Source organism: Misgurnus anguillicaudatus, chromosome 20 (genome assembly GCF_027580225.2).
Source record: "Misgurnus anguillicaudatus chromosome 20, ASM2758022v2, whole genome shotgun sequence".
NCBI classification, from domain to species: Eukaryota; Metazoa; Chordata; class Actinopteri; order Cypriniformes; family Cobitidae; genus Misgurnus; species Misgurnus anguillicaudatus.
In genome coordinates, this window is record NC_073356.2 from 5,824,181 (window position 1) to 5,850,051 (window position 25,871).

Genomic DNA, 25,871 nt, shown 5'->3' on the forward strand with positions numbered 1-25,871 from the left:
CTAGTAAAGTTAGTACACAGATAGCCATAAATGCAAATGTACTAATAATTGGCATAATAATATATTTCGGTGTTTCGGCCTTGGTTTCCTTTTTTCGGTTTCGGCTAAGAATTTTCATTTCGGTGCATCCCTAACAATATCCATTGTTTCCATAAGGCTGGCTTACTTGGAAGGCTTTCTTTTCCTTACATCTAAAAACACTTCTTCTTTTGTGCCATTGTTGAGTCTTGATATAAACAGTCACATGCAATGATACATGTCACTTCTACTCGAAGGAACAATGCTAACCAAGTCACCAATACATAACGGGTACCCATGTTTGGAAAAAAAACTTTCCGAAACTTGTAGGAAAAAGGAGGCGTGAGATTGGCCCAGAAAGATTCCGTCACATCCTCAACTGCTTTTTTGACACTGTGCATTTGTTTAGCATGAGGAATATTTACCATTTTATATTTTTTATTAATTAACACAACCTTGTCACAAGGTTTAACCCTGACAAATGACCTGTGTGATATGGTTGTGTTTTTTGCTCTGTGTCTATATATATGCAAATTGTGTCCCTTGTTGGCAAATGCTATTTACACTAGCTCTGGCAACCAAAATGATTTTCTTTTAGTCCTGACTTTTTAATCTGTCAAAGTTTTTTAAAAGTTGTAAGTGCACAGCCAAAGTTCAATCAACAGATTTGCAGCGGACACGTCAAAAGAACCCAATGTCAGAAAGGATTAAAGAGACAAAGCAAACAGACCTTAGCAAATCTGTCGTCTTTACTCAGCTTTGCCTCATGTGTCTTTTTGTATGCATATGTATGCTCAGGCATATGTTTCCTAGCCACCTTATCAATTCAAATTAGACTTCGGGTTTAATTTCATACAAAGCATGCTCATGTCAAACTGTGCAAATGAGCAGATTTTGTGCTTTTGAGGCAGAAGTATGCAGTTTTGGAACACAGCTCACAATCTTTTAAGAATTTTGTGTAAATCTAGCAGAGAAATACAAATTGGAAATTGTGAAAAGTCCTCAATTAATGCTTGTAAAAGTGAATTTACATAATGCCAATATCTAGACAGCGGCATGACCAATGACTAATATTACATACTATAGTTAAATCCTAACACCTTGAACAAAGACTTAAACATATGCATACTGTACTTCACATACAGTGACACGAAAAAGTATGGGAACCTTTGGAATTTCATGGTTTTCTGAATAAATTTGTCATAAAATGTGATCTGATCTTCATCTAAGTCAAGAGTATTGACAAACATAATGTGTCTAAAAATAATTACACAAAAATCTGATCTTTTTATGTCTTTTTTGAACACACTCATTCAACATTCAAAATGGCAGTGGAAAAAGTAAGTGAACCCTTAGAACTGGTTGACCCCCTTGGTGGCAATAACCTCAACCAGGCGCTTCCTCTGACTTGGCCACTCCAAATTACAGATTTTGTTTTTCTGAAGCCATTCTGTTGTGGACTTGTTTTGTTTTTTTCGGTCATTGTCCTGTTGCATCACCCACCTTCTCCACATTTTCAGGTGACGTACAGACATTCTCACATTGTCACAAAACTTGTCTGATTGGCAATTTATTTGCCCCTCAATGATTGCAAGTTGGTGCAGCAAAACAGGCCCAAATCATCATGTTTCTTCCACCATACTTTACAGTTGGTATGATGTTTTCGTGATGATATGCAATACCCTTTCTACGCCAGATGTACAGTAGCGCTGTGTGTTTCTTCCAAATAGTTCAATCTTAGTTTCATCAGTCCACAAAACATTTTGCCAATACCACTGTGAAGTGTCAATGTGCTCTTTTCCAGTGGCTACCCTGCTTGTTCAGTGTCTTACAAATTGTAGACTCTTTGACTGGGCGCTTCTTGGTAGAGTAGCAATAGTCCCAAAGAGTCTCCATTTGTATATTGTTTACCTAACTGTAGACTGGTGAATTTCTAAAGTGTTTGAAATAACTTTGTAACCCTTTCCAGCTTTACGTTAAGCAACAATTATTGATCGTAGCTCCTCTGAAAGCTCAGAGGGGTTTTTATCAGTAGCTGTAGTCCACACCTCCAAACATATTATCTTAACCAGACTCCAGGTGTGCTAAAACCTGACTCCAATTAGGGTTTTTTGAGGTCTTAACTCAAGGGTTCACATACTTTTTCCATAAACACTATTAGTTTTTTGGTTGTTCTCAATCAAGACATGAAAGATCAGAATTTTTGTGTTATTATTTTTAGACACATTATGTTTGTCAATACCCTTGACTTAGATGAAAATCAGGTCACATTTTATGACAAAAAACTATGAAATTCCAGAAGGTTTACATACTTTTTCCTGCCACTGCATATGTTTTGTAGACCTTGCTGGAAACCAACACACTAAAAATCAAACACAGGCTTAATCAGGGCTTAAAATTCTACTTGATCTAAATGTATAACAAGAGATGCCGCAAGATCTGTTTTATAAGGCAGTTTACTTTTTTCACCTGCAAACATGTAAATGATGTCCATGCTGATTGTAACCATAGCAACATTCTGTCAAACTGAACCTGACTGCAGCTTGTGTATGATGTATGATGTTCAAATGCCTTCCCAGAGTCAAGTGGCTGTATTACTGTATATTCAAGGCTTAACAACAACTTGGTGTAATGTGAAACAGTCATATTAGTCATACACACAATAATGATTTTAATGATCTAAGCACATGGTCTAAAGCACACGGCGCAAGTGCACTTAAGGGCATGTCCCAATCCACTTTTGCTAGTCGACTGGAAAAATGGTCAGTGCGCCCGGCGTATGGATTAAAAGGGTAGTCCCTATACTCTTAGTAGCGGTTTCCCAGAAAAGGGATAACACTAGTACTAGACAAATTAAGGAGTTGTTCAAACGGAAAACAACTTGCATCGATATATCTAAAAAAACATCAGTCCCCTTTGTTTTGCCTCAAAATGCACACAATTAATGTTTTTAGTGAGGCATGTTTGTTAAAACTAGTTATATTTCCTAATTAAACTGAGGGGTAGTCCTGGCTTAAGCTCTGCCCGGAAAACCATCCCTTAATCATTAATGAGTGTGTTTTGAGGGTAAAGTGCAATAAACCAATGAGTCTTATCACCCATCCCTTTTAAAGGCCAGTTGTGCTCTTTTGTGCACTTTTGAATACCTTAAAAGTTGATATTGGTTGGTTAGGAGGAAGTTGCTTCCTTATTGCAGCAGCAATTTAGTTTTGATGTCTTACTAAGATATCTTTCCGAGGCCATGCAGCTTCTTATTCTTGTTCTGTGGTGGGTCTATTTTCATAAAAACACCACAAAATCCACAAAGCCTGTGCTTTGAGCATGTTACTGGCATGTTTGACAACATTTTAAATATTAATTCAACATAAAAATTAGAAAACTTTTTGGTAAAATGTATAAAATGATACTAACAAAGTTGCAAATGTAGCCTCTATTTAACTATCACACAGACTAAATACACTCACCGGCCACTTTATTAGGTACACCTTACTAGTATCAGGTTGGACCCCCTTTAGCCTTCAAAACTGCCTTAATCCTTCGTGGCATAGATTCAACAAGGTACTGGAAACATTCCTCAGAGATTTTGACATGATAGCATCACACAGTTGCTGCAGTATTGTCAGCTGCACATCCATGATGCGAATCTCCCGTTCAACCACATCCCAAAGATGCTCTATTGGGTTGAGATCTGGTGACTGTGGAGGCCATTTGAGTACAGTGAACTCATTGTCATGTTCAAGAAACCAGTCTGAGATGATTTGCGCTTTATGACATGGTGCGTTAACCTGCTGGAAGTAGTCATCAGAAGCTAGTACACTGTGGTCATATAGTGATGGACATGGTCAGCAACAATACTCAGGTAGGCTGTGGCGTTGACACAATGGTCAATTGGTACTAATGGGCCCAAAGTGTGCCAAGAAAATATCCCCCACACCATTACACCACCACCACCAGCCTGAACTGTTGATACAAGGCAGGATGGATCCATACTTTCATGTTGTTGACACCAAATTCTGACCCTACCATCCGAATGTCACAGCAGAAATCAAGACTCATCAGACCAGGCAACGTTTTTCAATCTTCAATTGTCCAATTTTGGTGAGCCTGTGTGAATTGTAGCCTTAGTTTCCTGTTCTTAGCTGTCAGGAGTGGCACCCGGTGTGGTCTCCTGTTGTTGTAGCCCATCCGCCTCAAGGTTCGATGTGTTGTGCGTTCAGAGATGCTCTTCTGCATACCTTGGTTGTAACGAGTGGTTATTTGAGTTACGGTTGCCTTTCTATCAGCTCGAACCAGTCTGGCCATTCTCCTCTGACCTCTGGCATCAACAAGGCATTTGCGCCCACAGAACTGCCACTCACTAGATGTTTTCTCTTTTTCGGACCATTCTCTGTAAACCCTAGAGATGGTTCTGCTTGAAAATCCCAGTAGATCAGTAGTTTCTGAAATACTCAGACCAGCCCGTCTGGCACCAACAACCACATTCACTTAAATCACTTTTCTTCCCCATTCTGACGCTTGGTTTGAACTGCAGCAGATCGTCTTGAACATGTCTACATGCCTAAATGCATTGAGCTGCTGCCATGTGATTGGCTGATTAGAAATTTGCGTTGACAAGCAGTTGGACATGTTTACCTAATAAAGTGGCTGGTGAGTGTATATTCTAGAACCAAAACTGGGTAGTTATTGCTAAACCTTACTCAACAAAGTTAAACATTCATAATATTAGGCTGAAAAAAAATGTCATAATGATTTAATAAATAGACACAGTGGCAGCCGGTGACTTCTTTTTCGAGGGCGCACGATGCAAAGCTCCTTACAACATGTATGTAGCCCATATTTCAAAATATGTGTTCACCGCCTCATGTGAACCATGTGCATCATGCGTCTTGTCAAAATAAGTGGTGCTGCACGCACGTCTAAATGGTTTAAGATAAAAGTGATGCTCGCGTTTGCCAGATACTCACGTAATCTCAGAGTTTACTGTTAAGTGAGTGTCTTGCGCGTATTTTGTGAACGCGAGGGTCTCTTTTATCATAAACCCTTTCGACGCATGTGCAGCAGGCGGGTATTTCGACAAGATGCATTATGCACATGGTTCACATGACGCAACAAAGATATGAAATGACAGCAACATACATTTTTGTTTGTTCATGTTAAGATCGCCTGCAAATAACTAAGAAACCTGTATTACTCCAAAATCATATTTGTACCCACAATAAGAAGATGCTTTAGCTTTGGCTGACCTTCTGTGGCCCTCAAAGGGAAAAAAATTAACATCAATGTCTGTGAATCTTGTACTTTGTTTAAGGGATGAGGAGAGCATTTGGCCATTGTACTTTTACACCAGCTGTGTTTGCAGTGCATACTGTGGCACTTACCAACAGTACAAAATTATCAAGATTTCAAGTTCACATTACTTTAATTTATATACATTTATGAGTAAAACCTTTTCAAAAGTCTTTTTGACTGTCAGTGTAATTAATATAACTGTGCTTTGTTTAAGCCACATATTTACACAATAAAAAGAAAAAAGAAGAAAAAAGATAAAAAGAAAAGGGTACACTTGGTGATTGACAGCATGATGCAATCGTGTTCCCAGTTTAACAGTATAAGCATAAGACTTAGATTTTTCTGTTTCTCTGAAGGTTATTAAGAATGATGAGGATTCACTAAGTGCTTTGCAGAGAGTGAATGACAGCGCAGTCTTCAGGCAACAATGTGTTTTTAAATATTTATTTCGTTCTTTAAATTGCTTAAATTCATGTCTGTTTTAAACATACTTGGCATCACATTAATGATTTTATGTTGAAATTACACTTTTTCATGTCAATCCACAAGCATTTAAACAATGCCCTGTCACTTTAATTGAGCGTGAGCAGCAAAGCAAAAATAGAGCAGACGCAGAACCGATCACAGCACTGCTGAATCAGCGCCGCTCCTGCTACACGACGTATGTGGTGTGCATGCTCTAACTTGTTAACACAGACACCATAAAAAAACATGCGGCGCTTACGTGCTGCTCAAGGGCTCGTTATAGTTGTGCGTACAAACACACGCACAGACCGCTGGTAGGCAGTATCCACGCGTGTAACCACAGTAGCAGCGCGACCATCAAAGAAGAAAAAGCTTAGCAGGTTAACCCACAAATGAAGAAGACACAGCAACTTCTTGTGTATGATTTTAGATGACCAGCAATGATGAAAGTAAATAAACAGTGACTTTTGTTGCAGTTTGAGTTAAATCACTCCTCTGCTTGGCCCATCTTTGTTTTCACCGTTGCAAACGGAAATACCTGTGATGCAGGGAGGGGTTCTGGTGGACTAATCACAGCGCTTGCGGTCCGTGTAGAACTGACGTGTTGTTAAAATTTTTGTGAGGTGCACGTCAGGCTACGTAGAGGCTACGGATAACCTACGGCGTAGCTATGGCGTAAAGATTACACACAACTATAAATCGGGCTTCAGGCGTGCAGGGTGAAACTGCCGTTAAATTAGGGTACTGTGTTGTAGAACATTTAAGCAGAGAAAAGCAGAACATAAATTGTCACGGTTACATTTGATGTTGAAGAGATGGATAGAATACTTACCTTGCAGCCTTCACAAGCGCTGACACCATAGTGATACCCCGAGGATTTGTCCTGACAGACAAAACAGGGTTTGTAGACTCGTGGAGGAGGAAGAGGAGATGGGGGACTAGGGACCAACTCCTCAGAACTGGTGCTCTGAGTCTCGATGGCTACAAAGGCAAAAAGAGACAAGAAACCAGATTGTTTATAATTGTGCCGGGTCAAAACATTTACTTAAAAATCAGCCTTTCAAATTAAAACGTTGACTTATAGACGGTTTCATCGGACGCACGTGATACACGTCTGGATCCGAACCTTACTTCCGGTTTCGTTTTTTTAATGGTCTGACTAGTTACTAAACTGATCTCTTGAACAAATGCCTCGTCGAAAATAACAAATGTTTTGGTATCCTAGGTAATCTATGTGTTGTTTTTTTACTTGTTACATAAATAAGCTACGTTTAAAGAACTTTGTTGTTATTTATTCTTAGCGGAGTTTACCGGAAGTTACATGCGGACCGCGACAGCTGCTTGTTTATGTTGTTACTGCTGAAACGGTCTATAAGCTACTGACAAAAATTGCGCCCTCACAACTGTCAGAATACAAAAAACTGTTAACATTATTTAATAATTACTCAATTATATGTAATCATGTTGTGTTAGCACAACAGGATGACATATAATTACTATTGTGTGCATTTGATTGCAGACGAGGTGCAAAACTACTGGGTGATCTCTGAAAAGCATCTTCTCCCAGTGTATCACAGTGGTTAAGATCATGCAACAATAATCTCAAGACATGAAAACATCAGTTAGTCAGAAACAACTTGGGCCTGGCCTAGATCGTTTTGCTGAGGTGCTCATAGTTAGTAAGTGTATCCAACCAGTGCTGTTTTTTTACTGTCTAAACTCTAAAGAATGTTGGGTTGTTTTTAACCCAGGGCTGTGTAACTATTGGACAGAACACATTTCTGGGTTAAAATGACCCAAATAATGGGTTGTTTTTACCCAACTGTTGGGTTATTGTTAATTAACCATGTTGAAACAACCCAGCAGTTGAGTTAAAACAACCCATTATTTGGGTCATTTTAACCCAGATATGTGTTCTGTCCAATAGTTACCCATCACTGGTTTAAAAACAACCCAATATTTTTTAGAGTGTAGTTAATGTTTATTATGGAATCCAGAAAGACTGGCATAATTTGTGCGGTAAGTGGTTGCCATAATAGCTGCAGTACATCTCTAAAAAACACATTTGTTTTGACCATAATACACATACAGAGCTGTGTGGACAGTAAAATCCATCACACACATTCATTCAATAAAACCTTTCACAGAAACTGTCAGTGAACAATAAATACAGTAATTGTTTAAAAACAACTAATATTATGCTTCGCTCACTACCTGATCCACTCGATCAGTAAACGCAACACAATGGCAAGTGAAAATATTGGTTTCATTCAGTCATCTTTGTTAGAATCAGAAACTGATTCAGAAGAGGAAAAGTAACAACACAGGGTTGTCTTCGATGTATGAGAATAGTTATGTGTTTTATGTGATATTTTTGAAATTCCACAATAATATTCCCTTAATGAATATTTCATTTATTAATCCCAGTAATACAGGTGATGCATAAATTACACACTTTTTTTCAACTGTTGGGTTATAAATAACCCACTGCTGGGTTGTTGTTACCCAACCATGGGTTGAAATAACACAACATTTAGATTGACATTATTGTTTGAACACTGTTGAAACTAAATTTTATTATCATTAACATTATTTGCATACAGAAATAGACAATGCAATATATTATTAAGGCCATCAGCCTAGGTTGATATGCATAATGATGCATTTTCTTTAGTTCTGTAGAAAGTATAAAGCTCTTTTATGTGTCAAAGCCTTACATTGGTTTAATTAGCAGTGATTGAACTCATTGGCTTCATTATGTATTTTTTACTGTATTATATTTATCTATAGTTATCTTATCTACTGTACATTTACATTTAGCATTTGGCAGATGCTTTTATCCAAAGCGACATGTTTGGATCCATGTTTGTTCCCTAGGTTAATTTGGTTGCCCGCTAACGCAATGCTCTACCACTGAGTTATGCAGAAGTGCATGTATAGCTTGTACTACTATTGTACTACTACTGTAATACTTCTTCACTTCAGAATAACAAAATTAATCAAAAGGCAATCCAAAAGGCGTTCTTATCAAAATAGTTAATTCAATTCATTTAAACCATTAAAGCATAGTCGGAGCTGATGATGTAGTGGGCAGCGCTCCGACATGTTGTGCAAACCCACTTCCGGCGACCCGAGTTAGAATCCCCGCCCGACTGTGTTTGTAACACAGAGTACAGTCCATACCCAGAGTACAGTCCAACAGTTGAGTTTTTTAAATTTTTTTACATTTTCATTATTTAATATTTAAACAATAATTTAATCTATTATTTATTTTTTTATTCAAATTTATTTCGGTACAATTTAGGTACAATACCAGGGGACGTATTCACAAAGAATTTCAAGGCTAAAAGTAGCTCCTAACTGGTGAATTTAGGGGCAACTCTTAAAAATAATGGGCGTGTCACTCCCAACTTTTTTCACTAAAAGTAATTCACGAAGCATTTTAGCCCTAAAAGTAGCACCTAAGTCTGGGACAGGGATCCTAGAATGGCTTAGGTGCTGTCTGATCCTCCTTAACACGGACAGTTTCACCAACTCAAAAGCATTGCCTAGACTTAAAAGCACACTTTAATGTAAGCATATTGTTTATGACATTTGTTTCATAATTCATTACATTCATGACAAGCAGGAAGTTTTTAGAATTACATGAAACAATAATGATATTATATATTTAATATTGTACGCCGTCGCCAACCTGTTGCCATGCTTGCCCGTTTAAAGGCTGCAATCTCAACCCTTGACTGCGATTGTAATGCATACCACCACCTCTCGCAGTCGAACGGGATCCGCGACACAAGCGGGAATGCTGCATTGATCTGCAAACAAATCCTCGCCCCAGTGATGCGCGGGTTGATCCGAAATGAGCGGGTGCCTGCTGTCATAAAAAATGTTTTTATGATATTCGGAAAAGATGCGGTCTGAGTTGCGGTCGGGTTAGTTGAAAACGTTGGTCGGGTGCCGGTTGTTTTGTACATTGACCCGCGCATCACTGTCTCCCACGTCTCACGCTTAGTTTTGCTTGACATCTCGTGCCGAATTTCCCTTTTATTACGTTTCTTTTTTCCAACACCAACTGGCCAGCAGCAGTAACTGATCCTGCATCCAGTTGGGCTTTCTTTTCCGTTTTGGCAAGTTCATAATCCACTGTCATTTATTTATTACATTAGGCTTCTTCAATATGGGCAACATTTCCTTGCTTTAAGTAGTCTATTTAGGCTAATATGATGTAGATTAATCAAGTGTTAATGCAATGTCGTTTTTTATTATTAGGCAATTGGCGGTTTTCATTTGGGTATTAGGCTACCTTGATTTAATTTAATTTTATTCACGACTTTTCTTTTATATATGCATTTCGATGGCATTGCTATTATTATTTTGTGTAGGACACAGACATATTTTGATGTTGTAATTGTATGATTTGGTGCGTCTGTGTTATGTTCCGCATGACAGCCCTGTCATCTAACAACCAATCACCGTGGTCATTGCGAGGTAGCTCGTGCATGAGAATTGACGTCATCCGTAGCAACGAAGACTCACTCTTAGTTTAAGAGTTATCATTTTTCCTTACTAAAAGTAGGTCTGAAAGGCTTTGTGAATAACTTTTAAGAGAAAACTCCTAGCTAAAATCTTTTAGTGTGATTTAGGAGTACTCATAGTGGTAAGATAAAATTCAAAAAAAGCCCACACTTACCATTTTCGAGAAGACTAGCTAAAAGAATTCAGCTGGCTGAGGTACTATAAGCAGTCGAAATATATGAACTGCGAATACTGCAGCAGCTACCCCAGAGCTGCGGGGAACACAAAGTTTGCCGATAGTACATGCACTTCGCAGTTTAAACACAATACACTGATTAAACACAATCTCAGTCTAAAGCATTGAGTATGTTGTGACATGTTTATAAATCAAAATGCAACGCCACTGCCGGTTGCTTTTAGAAGACAAATGACTGTAAATCAGAGGGCAGATGAGGCAGAGATGATGTTGAAATTTAACACGGCCTACCTCTTATTCTGAATGTATGGTATTTTGTTTACTATTTGTACTGTCATGACAGCGATGGTGCTGTCAGTTTACCTTGTTGCATCTTCAAAAGTGCAGAATAAAATGTGACACTGAATTTGAAACAGCTTATTGTAATTTCTGCATCCATTATTAAAGTAATTATTAGTAATACAGTGGAAATTAGTAGATTTGGTTAGCATGTTGATTTACGGTGTGCGCCCCTAAATTTTCTGGTTGTTCCCCTAAAATTTTCAGTTGGGGGCCACTGTGCGCCTAGTGAAAAAAGTAAGTCTGGAGCCCTGAATACATGTTTTAAATAGTGTTTTTCAAATTGCAAAAAAAATGTAAGCAGTGTATTTTAAATTAAAACAGGAAAACCATTCTGTAAATCAATTTATTCTGTTCACAAATCATTTAAAATTACATGAATAGATTTGTTTCATTAGTTTAGAAAGATTAACATAACATTACAGTACACTTCATGCCTTTACATGCATGTACTGTATTTAAACAGGAGCCAAGCCAGGATTTGAACTCTGGTTAGCAGTACCACAACAAGCCCATCTACAGACAATTGGACCACACGTGATCCCAACCTATAAAAACACAGATAAAAAAATAAAACATGAAAACACAACTGAAAACAAACTTCAATGCAAACACTAAACAACTGAGGACAGATTTCAGTGACGGCAGGCAGATTCATACATATATACACAACATGTTCACTATTGAGGCGACACCCATGTATGGTGTTTATTGATTAAAAATTTAATAATTATAAATAGCAGTAATGACCCACTCAACTCACATATTTTTGGATAATTTTGAACAAAGGAAATGTAACTTTCAAATCATTTACAAGGCAGAAAAACTAAATCATGACAAACTAAACAAAGCTGATGAAGATTGCATTACTTTTACAGTTAACATATTGTGAACTGTCCTATTCAGCACACTTTTTGCGTGAGCTACAATAGATTATAAATTAAAAACATTAATACAAACCTTGTTTCTCAAAATAAATCCAACAATTTCTCCTCACTGAAAATAAACCGCTCCTTCCACAGTCAAAACTCCCTCATCAAGCTGAAAATAATCCAACCTCATGAGACAAGTGAAAACCAATATGATTCCACATATTTGAATCCAAAGCTGTTATTTTCTACTTACATTACGTTTTTGGGTTTTCCGCAAGCCCAAAAGAGTGCATGTAATACCAATCTTCATCTCTCTTCTTTGCCTACTAGTTTCTACCTGCACCAAATTCATGTCGTTGCTGCTGGCATACAAATTAGCCACAGGCATACTGTACATACAATCTCTCTAGCAAAACTACATCCCATTCAGAATCCTGCAGTCAGCAAATGAATGACACCTTGTGGTAATTTCACTAAAGGGCACAAAATCACTTTACTGATCAATGGACTTCAATATTTATTGTTAAAAAAAGTGTCTGCTAAATACCTCTATGTAAATGAGAATGATCTGAAAAGTTGATAAGTGAATAAGCTCCCACTTACACTCATAGGCCGTATCGCAACAGTAAAAATGAAGACTCATAAAGACTCATGGTTTAAAAAACTCGACTCTCTCACCACTCAATTCTACTGGAAAGATAAAAAACCGAGGATAGCACTTACAACACTCCAAAACTCAAAGCAGTTGAAGGACTTGAAGCACCAAATTTCTTGCACTACTTCCTGGCAAACCAACTACAGCACTTATACAAATGGACTCAAAAACATACATACTCCAACTTATGGCTTGATCTCAAGCAATATCTGTGCTCCCCGAACTCAATCGCAGACCTTCCCTTTTTACCACAATCAATCAAAAAGCTAGAGTTTTATAATAACATTACAATATCAACAACTCTGGCAGCTTGGTGGAAAACCAATAAAATTACAAAATCACTATTAGCACCATGTAGATACACCCCAATTTGGCACAACCCTGACTTTTCCGTCTTCACGATGAACCGATCCACTTTCCTAAATGGCACCAAAAGGGCATCACCCATCTCCACCACGTATTTGAAAACCACAAATTCATGCCATTCACCTCAATTATTCCGAAATTTTTGATCGAGAAAGACCAATTTCTCCACTACCAACAGCTTAAATCTTTACTCAAAAGCAAAATAACTTTAACTAATACCCTACAGCCTTCTAAAACAAGTGAACAGTTAATGGAAATAGCCAATCACCCAAGAAAACTGATATCTAAACTACAGACTCATCACTTCATCTAACCCCACAATTAGCCTGCCTAAGGAAAAATTGAATATTGACCTCACGCTACCTTCAGACCCGGATTTATGGACACAGATCTGTAGAAACATCTTCAACATGACCACCAACACCAATCTACAACTCATACAATATGAAACCATCTACAGAATCCACATCACTCAGAGTAAACTATTTAAAATGGGACTATCTGACACAGATACCTGCTCACAGTGCACCTCTGGCAACACAGACACCCTACCTCCATGCCACCTGGCTCTGCCAGCCCATTTACTCCCTCTGGACTACAGTAACCAACACTGTCTTCAATCCTGGACTGCAGAGTCCCACTGTCTCCTCTACCCTGTCTTCTAGGAGTTATTTCAGATACCCCAAATCCCTCCCAAATATAAAACCCCAGTCCTTGTCTCTCTAGCTGTCGCTAAGAAAATAGTCTTTCAAAACTAGAAATCGAAATCATCTTGTCATATCAACAAAAAAAAAATGAAAAGTTGATCAGTGACCTCAAATCAATATTGAAAATAGCATAATTATAGTAAATAAGAACATTTCAGTGAGTAGGTGGCAGATATTTGCTCTTGACAGTAACACAAAAAGGACTTACAAAATAACTCACATGAATTTCTGTCAGGAATCACGAGCCAGAGAACCCAGATGCAGACTTTTAATGCAAAACTTTAATAACAATAACATAATGGCCCATGAGGGATCAAAAAAACTCAAAGGACACTAAACATGGCATATATGAGACAAAACGAACCAGCACAGGACAGCAAACACAAGGGCACTACATAGGAGAGTAAATGATGAGGTAGCAGGTGACATGAATAATAGTATAATTAACAAGGAGACAAGGGGGTGGGGTCAGAAGATGAGACAGGGAAGCACACAGCACAAAAGCCATGTGTTACCACACAAAATGCATGGGGCTGTCATCATCCTGCCACAAGGAGCAAAAACGATTACAAGGCGGCAGGACCATGACAGTACCCCTCCCTCAAGGGATGCCAAGACAAAATGACAGATCAAGGACACAACACATTTAACAAATCGGTGGCGAGGATAAATACAAAACAAAAGGTCAGGGCACAATATAAACAACAAACATGAATGTACAAGAAAGTTCAGGATGGATGAGCAAGGCAGGAAAGTAGTCCTTGATCAGGGGATACAATAAAAGTAGAGCGGGAGTCCAGGCAGGTACGGCAGGGGGACTTGGAACGGGTTCATGTAAAACCCAGCCACCAAAGCCAACCGTGGCTCAGAACAGAACCACTGGTCTGAGACGAAGTTGTCCTAGGCGAAGTCGGACTGGGACAGACTGTTCAGGAACACCCTCGGCTTCCCGCCCGGGAACACTCCCTTGTGGTTCCCTGTCCGGGATCATGCACTTCGTGGCTCACCATCCAGGGACACACACTCGAGGCTCACTGTCCGGGATACACATTCTCGCAGCTCCCTGTCCGAGATCACACCCTCACGGCTCACTGTTGGAATCACACCCTCGTGGATCCCCATCCAGGATCACACAGTCCGCGGTTTACCATTCAGGGACACACACACACTCGTGGATCACCATCCGGGATCACGCCCTCACGGTTCACCGTCCAGGAAACTCACGAGGCTCACCGTCTGCTGGGTTCAATGTTGGCTGGTTTGTTCTGTCCCATGTATGCCATGTTTCCTGACCTGTGACTTATTTTGCCCCCTCGTGGGCCTTTATGTTATTGAAGTTTTGTGTTAAAAGTCTGCATTTTGGTTCTCCGCCTTGTGATTCATGACAAATTTCCCCTCAATGGCCAAATAAAAAGCATTTTTAAAAACACTGCAATGTTCACAGTTGTGACCGAGAATGTGTAATATTGTAAAATCAATTAGCAAATATTTGATCAATGTGTACTGTACATATAGGTGGTCCAGTCTTAGCATACACATAAAAGTTTGTCAGACATGATAGTTTCAGTCATGGCATCACAGTACTGCATCATTAGCACACATCAAAGACCGGGCTTCTATTTTCAGAAATACAAGGTTTGTTGACATTGATTTTTTTAATACACAATACACATAAGGACAGCAAATAACATTAGTTTGAGAAGGTAACAGGATAAAGAGTCTAGGCCTATATTGTTAGTGGATCAGACTGCTTCATCAGACAAAGAACTGTGTATGTTTGTGAAGATAAACAAGAACAAGTTGGAGTTCAGGAAGACTACCAAATGTACGGTATGTGAAAAATGATGTTTTTTAACCATAAACCACGCATACATATTGTATTATACCAAATACACAAAATAAATTTAAGTTTAAAGTTTAATTCATTTCTAAAGCACATTTAAAAACAACAGAAGTTGACCAAAGTGCTGTACATGTAAAAGGTCATAAAACAAACAACATTAAAAGGGGTAATATACAAAGGACTACAAACAAATCCCCACAGCTCTCAGACTGAATTGAATGCCAAAGAATAAAAATAAGTTTTAAGACATATTTGGGGCCATCCTCACAGACAATAATAGTGAGTTCGAAAGTTTAGGGGCAGCTACAGCAAAGGCACGATCACCCTGTGCTTTAGTTTTACTCTAGGGACCTTCAGCAGCATATGGTCAGCAGACCTCAGAGACCTTGATGGACGTGCAATTGTATAAGTTCAGAAAGGTAAGTTGGGGCTGGGCCATTTGTAAGCAAATATTAAAACCTTTAAAATCAATCCTAAAATGGACTGTAGCGAAGATAATATGGGTGAAATATGTTCCCGTTTACGTGTTTGTGTTAAAAGTCGAGCTGCAGCATTTTGCACTAACTGCAAGCGTGAGAGAGAGGCCTGGTTAACACCAAAATAGAAGGCTGTACAATAGTCTAAACACAATGAAATAAAATCATGTATAAGCCTTTCAAAATGATTAAATGACAAAAAAGGCTTCACTTTAAATAAAAGCCTTAACTTACAAAAACTTGACCTGACTACCGAGTTTGAAATCTATATCCATTATTACCCCCAGATTTTTAACAGTGGATTTAACATAAGGAAGCAAAGGGTCCAAATCAGTTAGAGGTCTTATTTTTACAGTTTGGACAAAATAACATTGTTTTTAGCAATGAAATTGTTGCACTTGGTTTGCAGAAGGTTTATTGATGTTCTAAAGACCAGTGGTTCTTAAAATAGGGGCTGTAAATTGGTGCCAGGGGGCCCTAGTTTTATGACATTTTATAAAAGACATGAATTTATCATTAATTCTGTGTAATTACACCTCAGAAAAATAAGGCTACACAACAGCAATATGTTGAATTATTTAATATGTTTTATTTTATTGTTTAATTAAAAAGTTTTCAGGGTTCCCACACCTTAGTTAACTTCAAATTCAAGGACTCTTTAAGGACTTTCCAGGTCCAATACCCTTAAATTCCAGAACTAAATGTGGGGACACATTTCAAGTGAGCGCAAGGTTACATCGTGTTACCTTTAAAGATACATTGTTACAGTTCCCTTTCGAGGGAACTCGCGCTGCGTCACTGCGGTGACACTTTGGGAACGCCTCCAGAAGTGAGTGTGTCTGAATGTGTATATCAAATTCAACCAATGGTGAGGCTCAATGACAAAGACAGGGTGACGCGGGAGCTAGGAAGTATTTTGCTTTCAGAAATATCGCCAAAGACGGCGTTATAGGGATGCAGAAAGTATGGCAAGGGAGATGCAGCATCTCGTTCCCTTCTCAGGGGACAACAGTTGCATAAGTAACCCATGTGTCAAACACAACTATGCAAAAAAGCATTTTGGTAAGAATCAACATTCGCATACAGAAGATATAAGCATGTAAAGCGAACAGGTTCGCAATTTTATGATATTATCCTACACTACATAGGGAATAATATGGATTTTTTTCCAGAGAAGTTCTTGAATAAAATAGATTCAAGCACTTTCAATGACCTGTATCTATGTATGTAGATTTTCAAAAACTTCCCAGGGCCTTGAATTTTTTCCCCCAGATTCACAAACTTTCAAAGATTTCAAGGACCTGTGGGAACCCTGAGTTTTGTAATGTGTAAATGTAAATGTATGACATAAAACATTCTAATACAATCTAAATAAATAAATCCAGTTACAGTCTCTAAGAAAACACTGATTTTGTTATCCCTCTGTTATGTGGTTGTTTTGGTGCATTGCATGGTGCTGGTGAATGACAGGGAAGGCTTAGGGTGTGTAACAATGGTTGAAGTCTTTTATTCTCTCTTAATGTTTTGGCCGTCTGGACAGATACATGACTTATATTGATCTCATGTATCACTCCTGCCCCTCCCAACATCCCCAGCAAAGGAAAGCTGATTAAATTAATGATGACAGGGGTCATTTGTTTTCATTAAAGTGGCATGAGGTAGAACAAACTTAAATGGCCTTCATCTGGAAGAGGAAGTATGTGGTAATGTCCATATCTGTGTGCTCACAACATTGCTTGTCTCTTCTATTCAGCGAAAAACACAATGACCACTGATGTGTCATCCAACTACTTACCACATGCTATAGAGATTAGCTGACTTCTGCTACAATGAAAAACATAAAATATAGAATATTCGGGAGATAATTTCATCAATTCTAAAGTACTGAAGATTATTAAAGCCACATTTACACAAAAACATTTACATTTTTGTATTTGTTAGTGCCATGATAACCAACAGAACACACTACTGTATTCATTCACTTGCGTTCTCACACACAGCATTTCTTTCCCCTAAGGTGTGATGGCTAATTATGGTGTCACATTACAAGAAAAGCCTATACTTCTATTGTGTGCACAAAACATGGGTTATTATAGCAGAGAAAGCTTAAGTTAAATGCGCAAAATATCAACATTATTAACTCATTGCTATTGTTTCTTTGACAATCAAGACAGAGACGAGAGGTTCGGGCCACCTGCTGACACATGAGGCATATTAAGACATTTCCATTTACTCTTTCTGGTGGTGGGCAGCGTTCACCGCATGAGGCACATGGGAGTATTTTTCCATTTTCTGGGTGATTTAACCCAAGCTTGGTGGCCAGGTGACTTCTCACGTGTTAACATACACAGAGCAGCTATCAGACAAATAAGGGACAATGACAGACAGGCCAAAGAAAGGGTGACAGGAACGGTGAGCTGTGCTATAAAAGAATGTCACGTGGCTTATCTTCCTGAACTTTTAGCCTCTGGCTGAACCCCCCAGCGTGGACTAACAGGAAACTTTAAAACCCCTTACAGGCCATTCGCTCAATACAGGGAAAACAAACTGAAAACAGCTCTAAGGATTCACAAGTTTTTCAGAGCGACAAAGGAAAACAACAAATCTCCATATCCGAAAACTTGTAGCAATGTGTATGTTTCCTTTTGGGATTTGGAACCACCCTGAAAGATACTAGCGGTAAGTATCAAATAGTATTCCAGCATAACACATAATGTTGCTGTACAAAAACACAGAAAATAAATATAGACATAGTAAGAGCAATTACACACACACACACACAGGTCAAAAATATTGGTATTCCGACCGCTTCTGTCCTGTTTGTTTTAAGGGGATGGTCTGTGGAGATTGTGGGCAAGTCCCTCTGCTTTCGTTTAAATGCCAGCAGGAGAAATTATGGTTTTAAATGGACGCAAACGAATATTATGTCAGGGTCCGCTACTTGTGTTGTTGGTAAACATGCTGCACAGTGTTTTGCAGGCCGTTCCCCAATCTGAAGGCTGCAGCCTTCAGCGGTCGCATTTAAACCCTGCATATGTCACAAAGACTTATTTCAGAGCACTGCAGCAACATTGCATCATGGTGGCTGTCAGAAAACAATGTTTAACAGGGACGTGCATTTCAGTGAATAAATATCACTGCACTATTTTGACGTTGTAAGTGACAACTTCCTGCTGCCAGCTGGTGTCCCGCATCCATGTGATCAGCCCCTATGATGACCAAACATTTAACTCAATTTAGCATTTTCAATATATTGTTGTAATGTTGGTTATGTCTTTCCTGTACCAAAGCGCCACTGGTGATACCACATAATGCCGCTGAAAATTGCTTGATGCTTTTACCTGTGACACACATCCTCACTGGCCACATCTGTATGTACCACTGTAGGTAAAATTAGCCCCACCACCATGGCCATGTTTAAGCTGATGTAATCGCCTAATTTTATTTCATGCCAAATTTCATGACATTTAATCATGCTCCAAATATACCTGAACATACTGTAGTACTGAAGGTTTACTTGTTACCATGGCAACATTATTTAAGGTATAAACTCTTTTACAATTTCACATCTGCCATGTCTCTGCATTATTCTGACCAGGTTTGAAGCATCTTATAAATATAGATATACTATTTTAAAGTAAGTGCAACACTTCCTGCTGCTAGTAACAGTAGTGGCGCTTTGACTGTGACTAGCCACATCAGGATGATTCGACTCCATGTCCTAACATACAGCTCAGGTCTGACTGAAATATATAAAGAAAATGTAAGACACTTCCCTTTTTCACTTTTTTCCTGATTTAGACATAAATTTGTTGTTTCACTATAGCAACATCGTTCAAGATGTCAAAAATCTTCAATGTTTTTGGCGTAATGTTGACCAAGTTTAATGATAATTACATGAATACCCTAAAAGAAATATTTGAAAAGTTGATGGTATGCACTTTTAAAATTTTTAAAATGTCTGAATTCCTGTTGTGCAGAGCTGAACGGCAATGATAATAATATATGTATGAATGTCCATACATGCATATGTATGTATGTTTTTTTTACCTATTACAGGGGGCACTGCAGGGCCCCCGCCACTCCCAGACTTTGCTAGGGCCTAATGGCTGATGAATGATGTGTGCGCAAATGAGAATTTTTTTTGTGATGTTTTTGAGCATGTTAATAGCTTCAACATGCCCCATACAACTATATTATAACAAATTTTATAAATACTGAGAAATTCATCAGGGTGCTTTGCACTCAGCGCTTAGGCCCTAATGAAACATAATTTAACTAAAAATATGCTAGATGCCATGACAGAAAACAATTCTCCTCTAAAAAAAACTTTAGAGAGCTAACACTAAGAAATGCAAAGTGCAATATTTGCAGTGACTTTGTAATAATACAAAGTATAGAATAAAAACAACAACACAAACATGCAAAATCACCTGAAGTCTCTGCACTCACAGAATAAAAGAGATCCTGCTGCTAGCTCTGCCTTATTTCATTGTGTTTGTTTAGGTTTTAATAAATATTTCACTTTGTGAACGTTTTAGCAGACACAAAGAGAGGATGCACAAAAACTATTATTTCTTTGAACAAATGTCTTGTGAAAGATTCTAGAGTACTCAATTATTATAATTATGCCAAATAAATTTACTTTGTCTGCTAATATAGTCATTTAGTATGTTTCTCAACTATTGTAATTCAATTGTGTGTTATATTAGCATTCTATTGGCCTGTCATGAACTGCACAAGAGACAACGGGTGCGGATCCAAATGCAATTCTTTAATAAAGAGATCCACAATCATAGTCTAAAAATAGGCCACGGGTAAACAGTCCATAAAGAAGAACAGGGAATAAACCAACAAAATCTTCGACAGAAACAAGAACAGGTATGGCTAAGTAGCAGGTGAAATTAACAAGACTAGGCAATTAATGAATGACAAAACAGGGTTTAAATTGGCTGGGGTAAAAATCATAATGAGATACAGGTACAAACAAAGGGGGGTAATGAGTCCATAAAAGGGGTTATGGGAAATCTAGACTAGGCTGCATCTGAAATCTCTAAAAGGCTGCCATCGGAGGCAGTATTCCAAGGCAGGAAGGCTTCAAGGCATTTCTGAAACCAATGCCAGTCCCAATCCCTCCCTAGCTCCTGAGGTGGTGAATCAGTATATTGTGTATTCGGGTTCAGCACTGGTAAGGACCCTTGCTCACTTCACATTGGGACACTGTTCACTTATTTTCCTATGATGTGGCTGCTTAAGTTTGTTAAAGTATATTATGAAAACACTTTCATTATTCTCTTACATACCAGTGAATAAATTTGAAGGAATATTACATTTAAATGTTGTCCCTTCCAGTCTAGCTTTGTTTGTTTATATTTTAAAAAACTAAAACAAACGCTTGTCTTTACAAAAGTTCTGTCGCATTTCAAGAAATCTATTGAATTGGCTGAAAAAGGTCACGTAGTTTGTTTAGAAAAGGTCACGTGATTTCTGGGACGAACATTCCAGTTTAGTGGAAGAATTTTGCGATTGAGACAGCCCATAAAAAAAAATGGATGTTACACAGCCACACTACTTTCTCAACATTGGCATCAGCAATTAATAATCTGTGGGCGACCACTATAGATTTTTCTGGTCGCAGTTCAATTTCTGGGAGAACGCTGCAATTGTCAATGTCATTTTTTACTTAGCCATCCAATTGCAGGGAATGAAAGGCGGGACAAATACTACACCGACCAAGCGACACCTAGTACTGTAATTGTATATTGCTGGTATTTGAGTCTTCAATGTGTCAGAAGTGTTTAACAGATGATTTTCACAGACTATCAAAACAGCAGTGGCGACCGGTGACTTCTTTTTTCGAGGGTGCTCGATGCGAGGCAGCAGGCACTTATTTTGACAAAACCCGTGATGCCCATGGTTCACATGACGCAACATACACGTATTTTGAAAACGCAAGCAACACACGACACTGCAAACACTTGTTTTGAATTTGCGCCCCTCGGATGAGCAGTCACGAGCCGCCACTGCAAAACAGTAATATGATATAAAACTGTGACATCTTATACTAGTAACATATTTTTCCATGGATATTTCGTATCATAGCAACCAAAGCATCTCCTCTGAAAATGCTGTGCAGTCAAAAGCTGTTTTTTAATGAGAGCCTGGCATTTTCATCTAAAAATGCCTTGATTGACATCTGGTAGACACACGGCAACGAAATGATGCTGTGCATTTATGTACTGAATCATGTTAGGCGGAGTTTGTGTTTGTGCTTAGGGGGCACCTACCAGCAAACAAGTGTACTGCAATACTTTGAGATTAGAGGGAGAGTAAGACTTCATGTTTTTTTAATATGGTTAAAATGTATTAAAACTATTTTAGCTTTAAGTTACTCAGTCTATCTATTAAAATATTAAGATTAGACAAATAAAATATGAATTCTTTTATTTAATTAACAGCTCCCATTAATAGTGCTCCTAAACTCCATCTATGACTGTGTAATATTCAGCATTATTATTCATGGTAATATGTGGATTTTAGTCATAACATTTCAACTATAATATCTAATACCATTTGGTATAAAAACATTGAATGAGTACTTTTGAACTGTTTGCTGAGGTTGAGATAAGAATATTCTGTACTAATCAAATACATGTTTAAGTTACATAAAAGTTTTATAAAGTTTTGAAGTTCTTAGAATAAACATATTGCATGTTTGTTACATTGATTTATTTAATGAAGACATTGAGTAATGAGTGTGGATACTGTAATCTGGCCCCTTGGTATGAAGGAGGAAAATGCTGGCCCTTCTTGCTATCAAACGTGCCCATCTCTAATTTATGGTAAAAGGTTTGTTCAATTAATTAACCAACTCAATGATAGTTACATTGTTGTTAGCAAACACCACTACAATGAGATTTTGAGATAGGAAATCTTTAAGTAAAGATGCATGATAACTGTGAACTTCATATGTATTATATTGTGATATCACTTTTACACACAAGGCTTACATGCCCACCATCACACCATTCAAGCTTCTCCATTTCACTTGCGGCCAGCCATTTAAAAATTGTTTTGAAACCTCTCATTATAAGCTGTCATATCATAGACCCACAAAATGAGCTTGCACACTGTGCCAATGGCCTTTTAAGTCTGTCTTATTATGACCCGACAACACAAGGTTAACAAGATCATCAATTTAAACTGTAAAGTTAACTATTATGTAAAATTAATACATTAAAAACTACAGTATGTATAACAGTGCACAAAGGCTCTTGAAATACACTCCACAGCCATGGGATCATATTTGGTAACTGAATAACCTTCAAATTACATGTAAATAACCTTCCAATATATTAGCACAGACAGAAAGACAACATAAAACAAAGACCAAAAAAGGAAGGTCCCAAGCTTTATCTTGTTTCCAATTTTTGCTCCACATTTGTTGAACATTAGCTGTTTTATGAAAATAATTTCATAATAAATAAAAAATAATATAAAATAAAAAAAAAAGAAATCTTAAGCTTGTCACACATAATACAAACACACATGAGAACAAAACCACTTATGTTCAAAATATGCATTGTAATCTCATATGCTTATTTAAAAAAAAATAGATATTCAGGAGCACTGTAGTTTCACTCGCTACTCTTTACTTTTTACAAAGGCATGTGCTGTGTCTAGAAAATTTCTCTTTTAAAACATTTTACGATTAACAATTTTTTTTATTAAACTTTCAATCGACCAGTATCTACTGTGTAACCCTGCATGGCAAAGACATCCTATTAAGCTGCAATTGTATTTTAAATGGACCTCAATCCAGATCAGACAAAAGCTCAAGAAGATACTGAACAGCTCATGCAGACAACATGATTTGAGTCGTAAATAAAATGTTATCTAGTCACAGTTACTGGATGGAGCATGGTTACACCACAGTAATGCCGGTGCTTGTTTGAAAACACAGGCATAACTGAAAACGTTACGCCACCCTGACAGGACCACTTTCTTTTGATTTGTGTCCACTGAGCACATATAGACAGCGCTATGACAACTGAGTGGGTACTCGGTGTTGTTTTTATAAGGGTCATTAGGATGTAAAAATAAATAATGATTATGGTGCTAAAGGACTGAATAGACACTTGGGTGACATAGAATGCGCTTCAACAATAAATAGGAGCTCAAACAAACACAAAAACACAGATTTCTCAATGTTACAAATGTAAATGTTGAAAAGTAATTTTACTTTGTTTGTGAATCAGTCTGCGTGCAGATGTGTGTCAAAGTCATAAGCATTAACAAAGTGCATTCCTACAGCTGCTATACCGACCTTAAATCATTTAAGGAAAAAACTACCACACACCATCTGCAAATAGGTATGTTTTAAGCATGCCAAAGCATTAACTTGGTTATGTACACCACATTCTATTATTTGGGTAATTAGCCTTCAAGGTAACATAACCACAAGTAGTGTAAATAACAACTATATATGTTCCTATATCCTTATAAGATGGTAGTGAAACAGTACTATGATATAGTCTAATAATGACATCATAAGTAATAGCCTACCATTGGAGTGAATGATTATTTATATACTGGTATTAATCTAGTACTCTTCTTCAAGGAAATATATTACTATGCCATAGCCTACATTTAAAAAGCAGGATACTTTTGGGGTAATTTACAATAATCTAAGTAAATGATTGCTTTTTGTATGATATTACTATGATTATAATAATGTTTACAATAATTATAATTACTGTGTACTGTGGTATTTTATATTCCCTGGTATTTACGTGGTTCTCTAAAGTGCTTTAAACAATATTAGGCTACACCATGGATCTCATGTTTAAGAATTTGTCGTAATACTATAGCATGACACTGAATGATTACCGCATTCAACGACCACTGTACCGTGTACTTAAACAAATAGACAATCTACTTTATGTGTCTAATTTACATTATTATTTTAAAAGTTTAAATATCAATTAAAGTCTCATTAGCAACGCGATATGCAAATGTAAATACTGCAATGTGAAAATAAGGGAATAATATAGACATACATTGTTTGGTGCGCCGCTGATGCCAGCTGAAGCACGCGCTCAGCGCTTTCTCTTGTAACATACATGATGAAGGACTGGAAGAGTAAAACTCCAGCATGTGTCCCGATAACACATCCATGCAGTCAAACATCATCTACTTTATCACTGAAAAAGACGAAAATGACTCTGATTGTCCTTGAACTGTTTAAAGAAACTCCATCAAACTCTCAATGAGCTTTGGCACGTTCTAATCTCTTTCGGTTTCCACAGACGATCGCCAGACAACACGGCAAAAATCCCAAACACATCCCGTTCATCACTAGCGCTTCTCCGCTTTTGCTCACGGATAAACATGTGTCGCTTAACGCATGGAAATGTCGTTTTGCTCGGTGTTGTGGTCGGTCCGGTTCATGTTACCGATAGCAGTTCTCCATAATGAGTGATATTGTTATGAATATATCGCGTTTAAAAGCGCAATGACTGATCTGCGCTAATGCCCGAACGCTGCCCATTTCGCACTAGTTCATTCCAACACAATGAAAGACTGAGTTGCCTAATATATGCGAGTGAACTTTCTATGAACCCTTCTGAGGCTGCTAACCTTCAAATGACCCACACCAGTGTGACATCACCAGCGTTCACACACGAGCGGCCGCGCGCGCACACACACAAGTAGGTCCTCGTTTGACGGGAGGTAGAAGAGCAACTCAGCATTCTCGAAAGAATATTCTCTGTATAGCCCACATTTATGTGTCAGAGAACATTTCATAATTTTAAAGCAAAACTAATCATAGGTAAGAAGAGTAAAAAAAACATGAAGATGAGTGCAGCAAAAAGTAGCCTGTAATACCTAATTTAGACACGTTGATATTACAAAACAGTTTCAAATGACTCAAACAAACATTTGCAGTGTTTGTAAAGTGTAACATATTTTCTCCCGAGTGATGTATTTTTGTATTTATAGTGAATGTCTTAACACATTTTGTTTCTCTTTATATGTTGAATAGAATCATTTAAATTCTTTGCACACTTATCAGAATTATCAGTAACTTCAATTGAGATTTTTTAATATATTTAGGGCCAGATTTACTT

The 25,871-nt window shown here is 37.8% G+C and overlaps 1 protein-coding gene across 1 annotated transcript in view; it reads right to left on the reverse strand.

Moving 5' to 3' along the window:
• The window catches only part of LOC129455254 (retinoic acid receptor beta), a 76,334-nt gene extending 50,855 nt beyond the window's left edge, over positions 1–25,479 (reverse strand). The window contains exons 1-2 of the mRNA XM_055219927.2: positions 24,801–25,479; positions 6,605–6,753 (exon numbers count right to left, since the gene is read on the reverse strand). Coding sequence (XP_055075902.2) covers positions 6,605–6,753; positions 24,801–24,933 — 282 coding nt within the window. The 5' untranslated portion in view covers positions 24,934–25,479. The remainder of the gene's footprint in view (positions 1–6,604; positions 6,754–24,800) is intronic.
• Between the last annotated feature and the right edge of the window lie 392 nt (positions 25,480–25,871).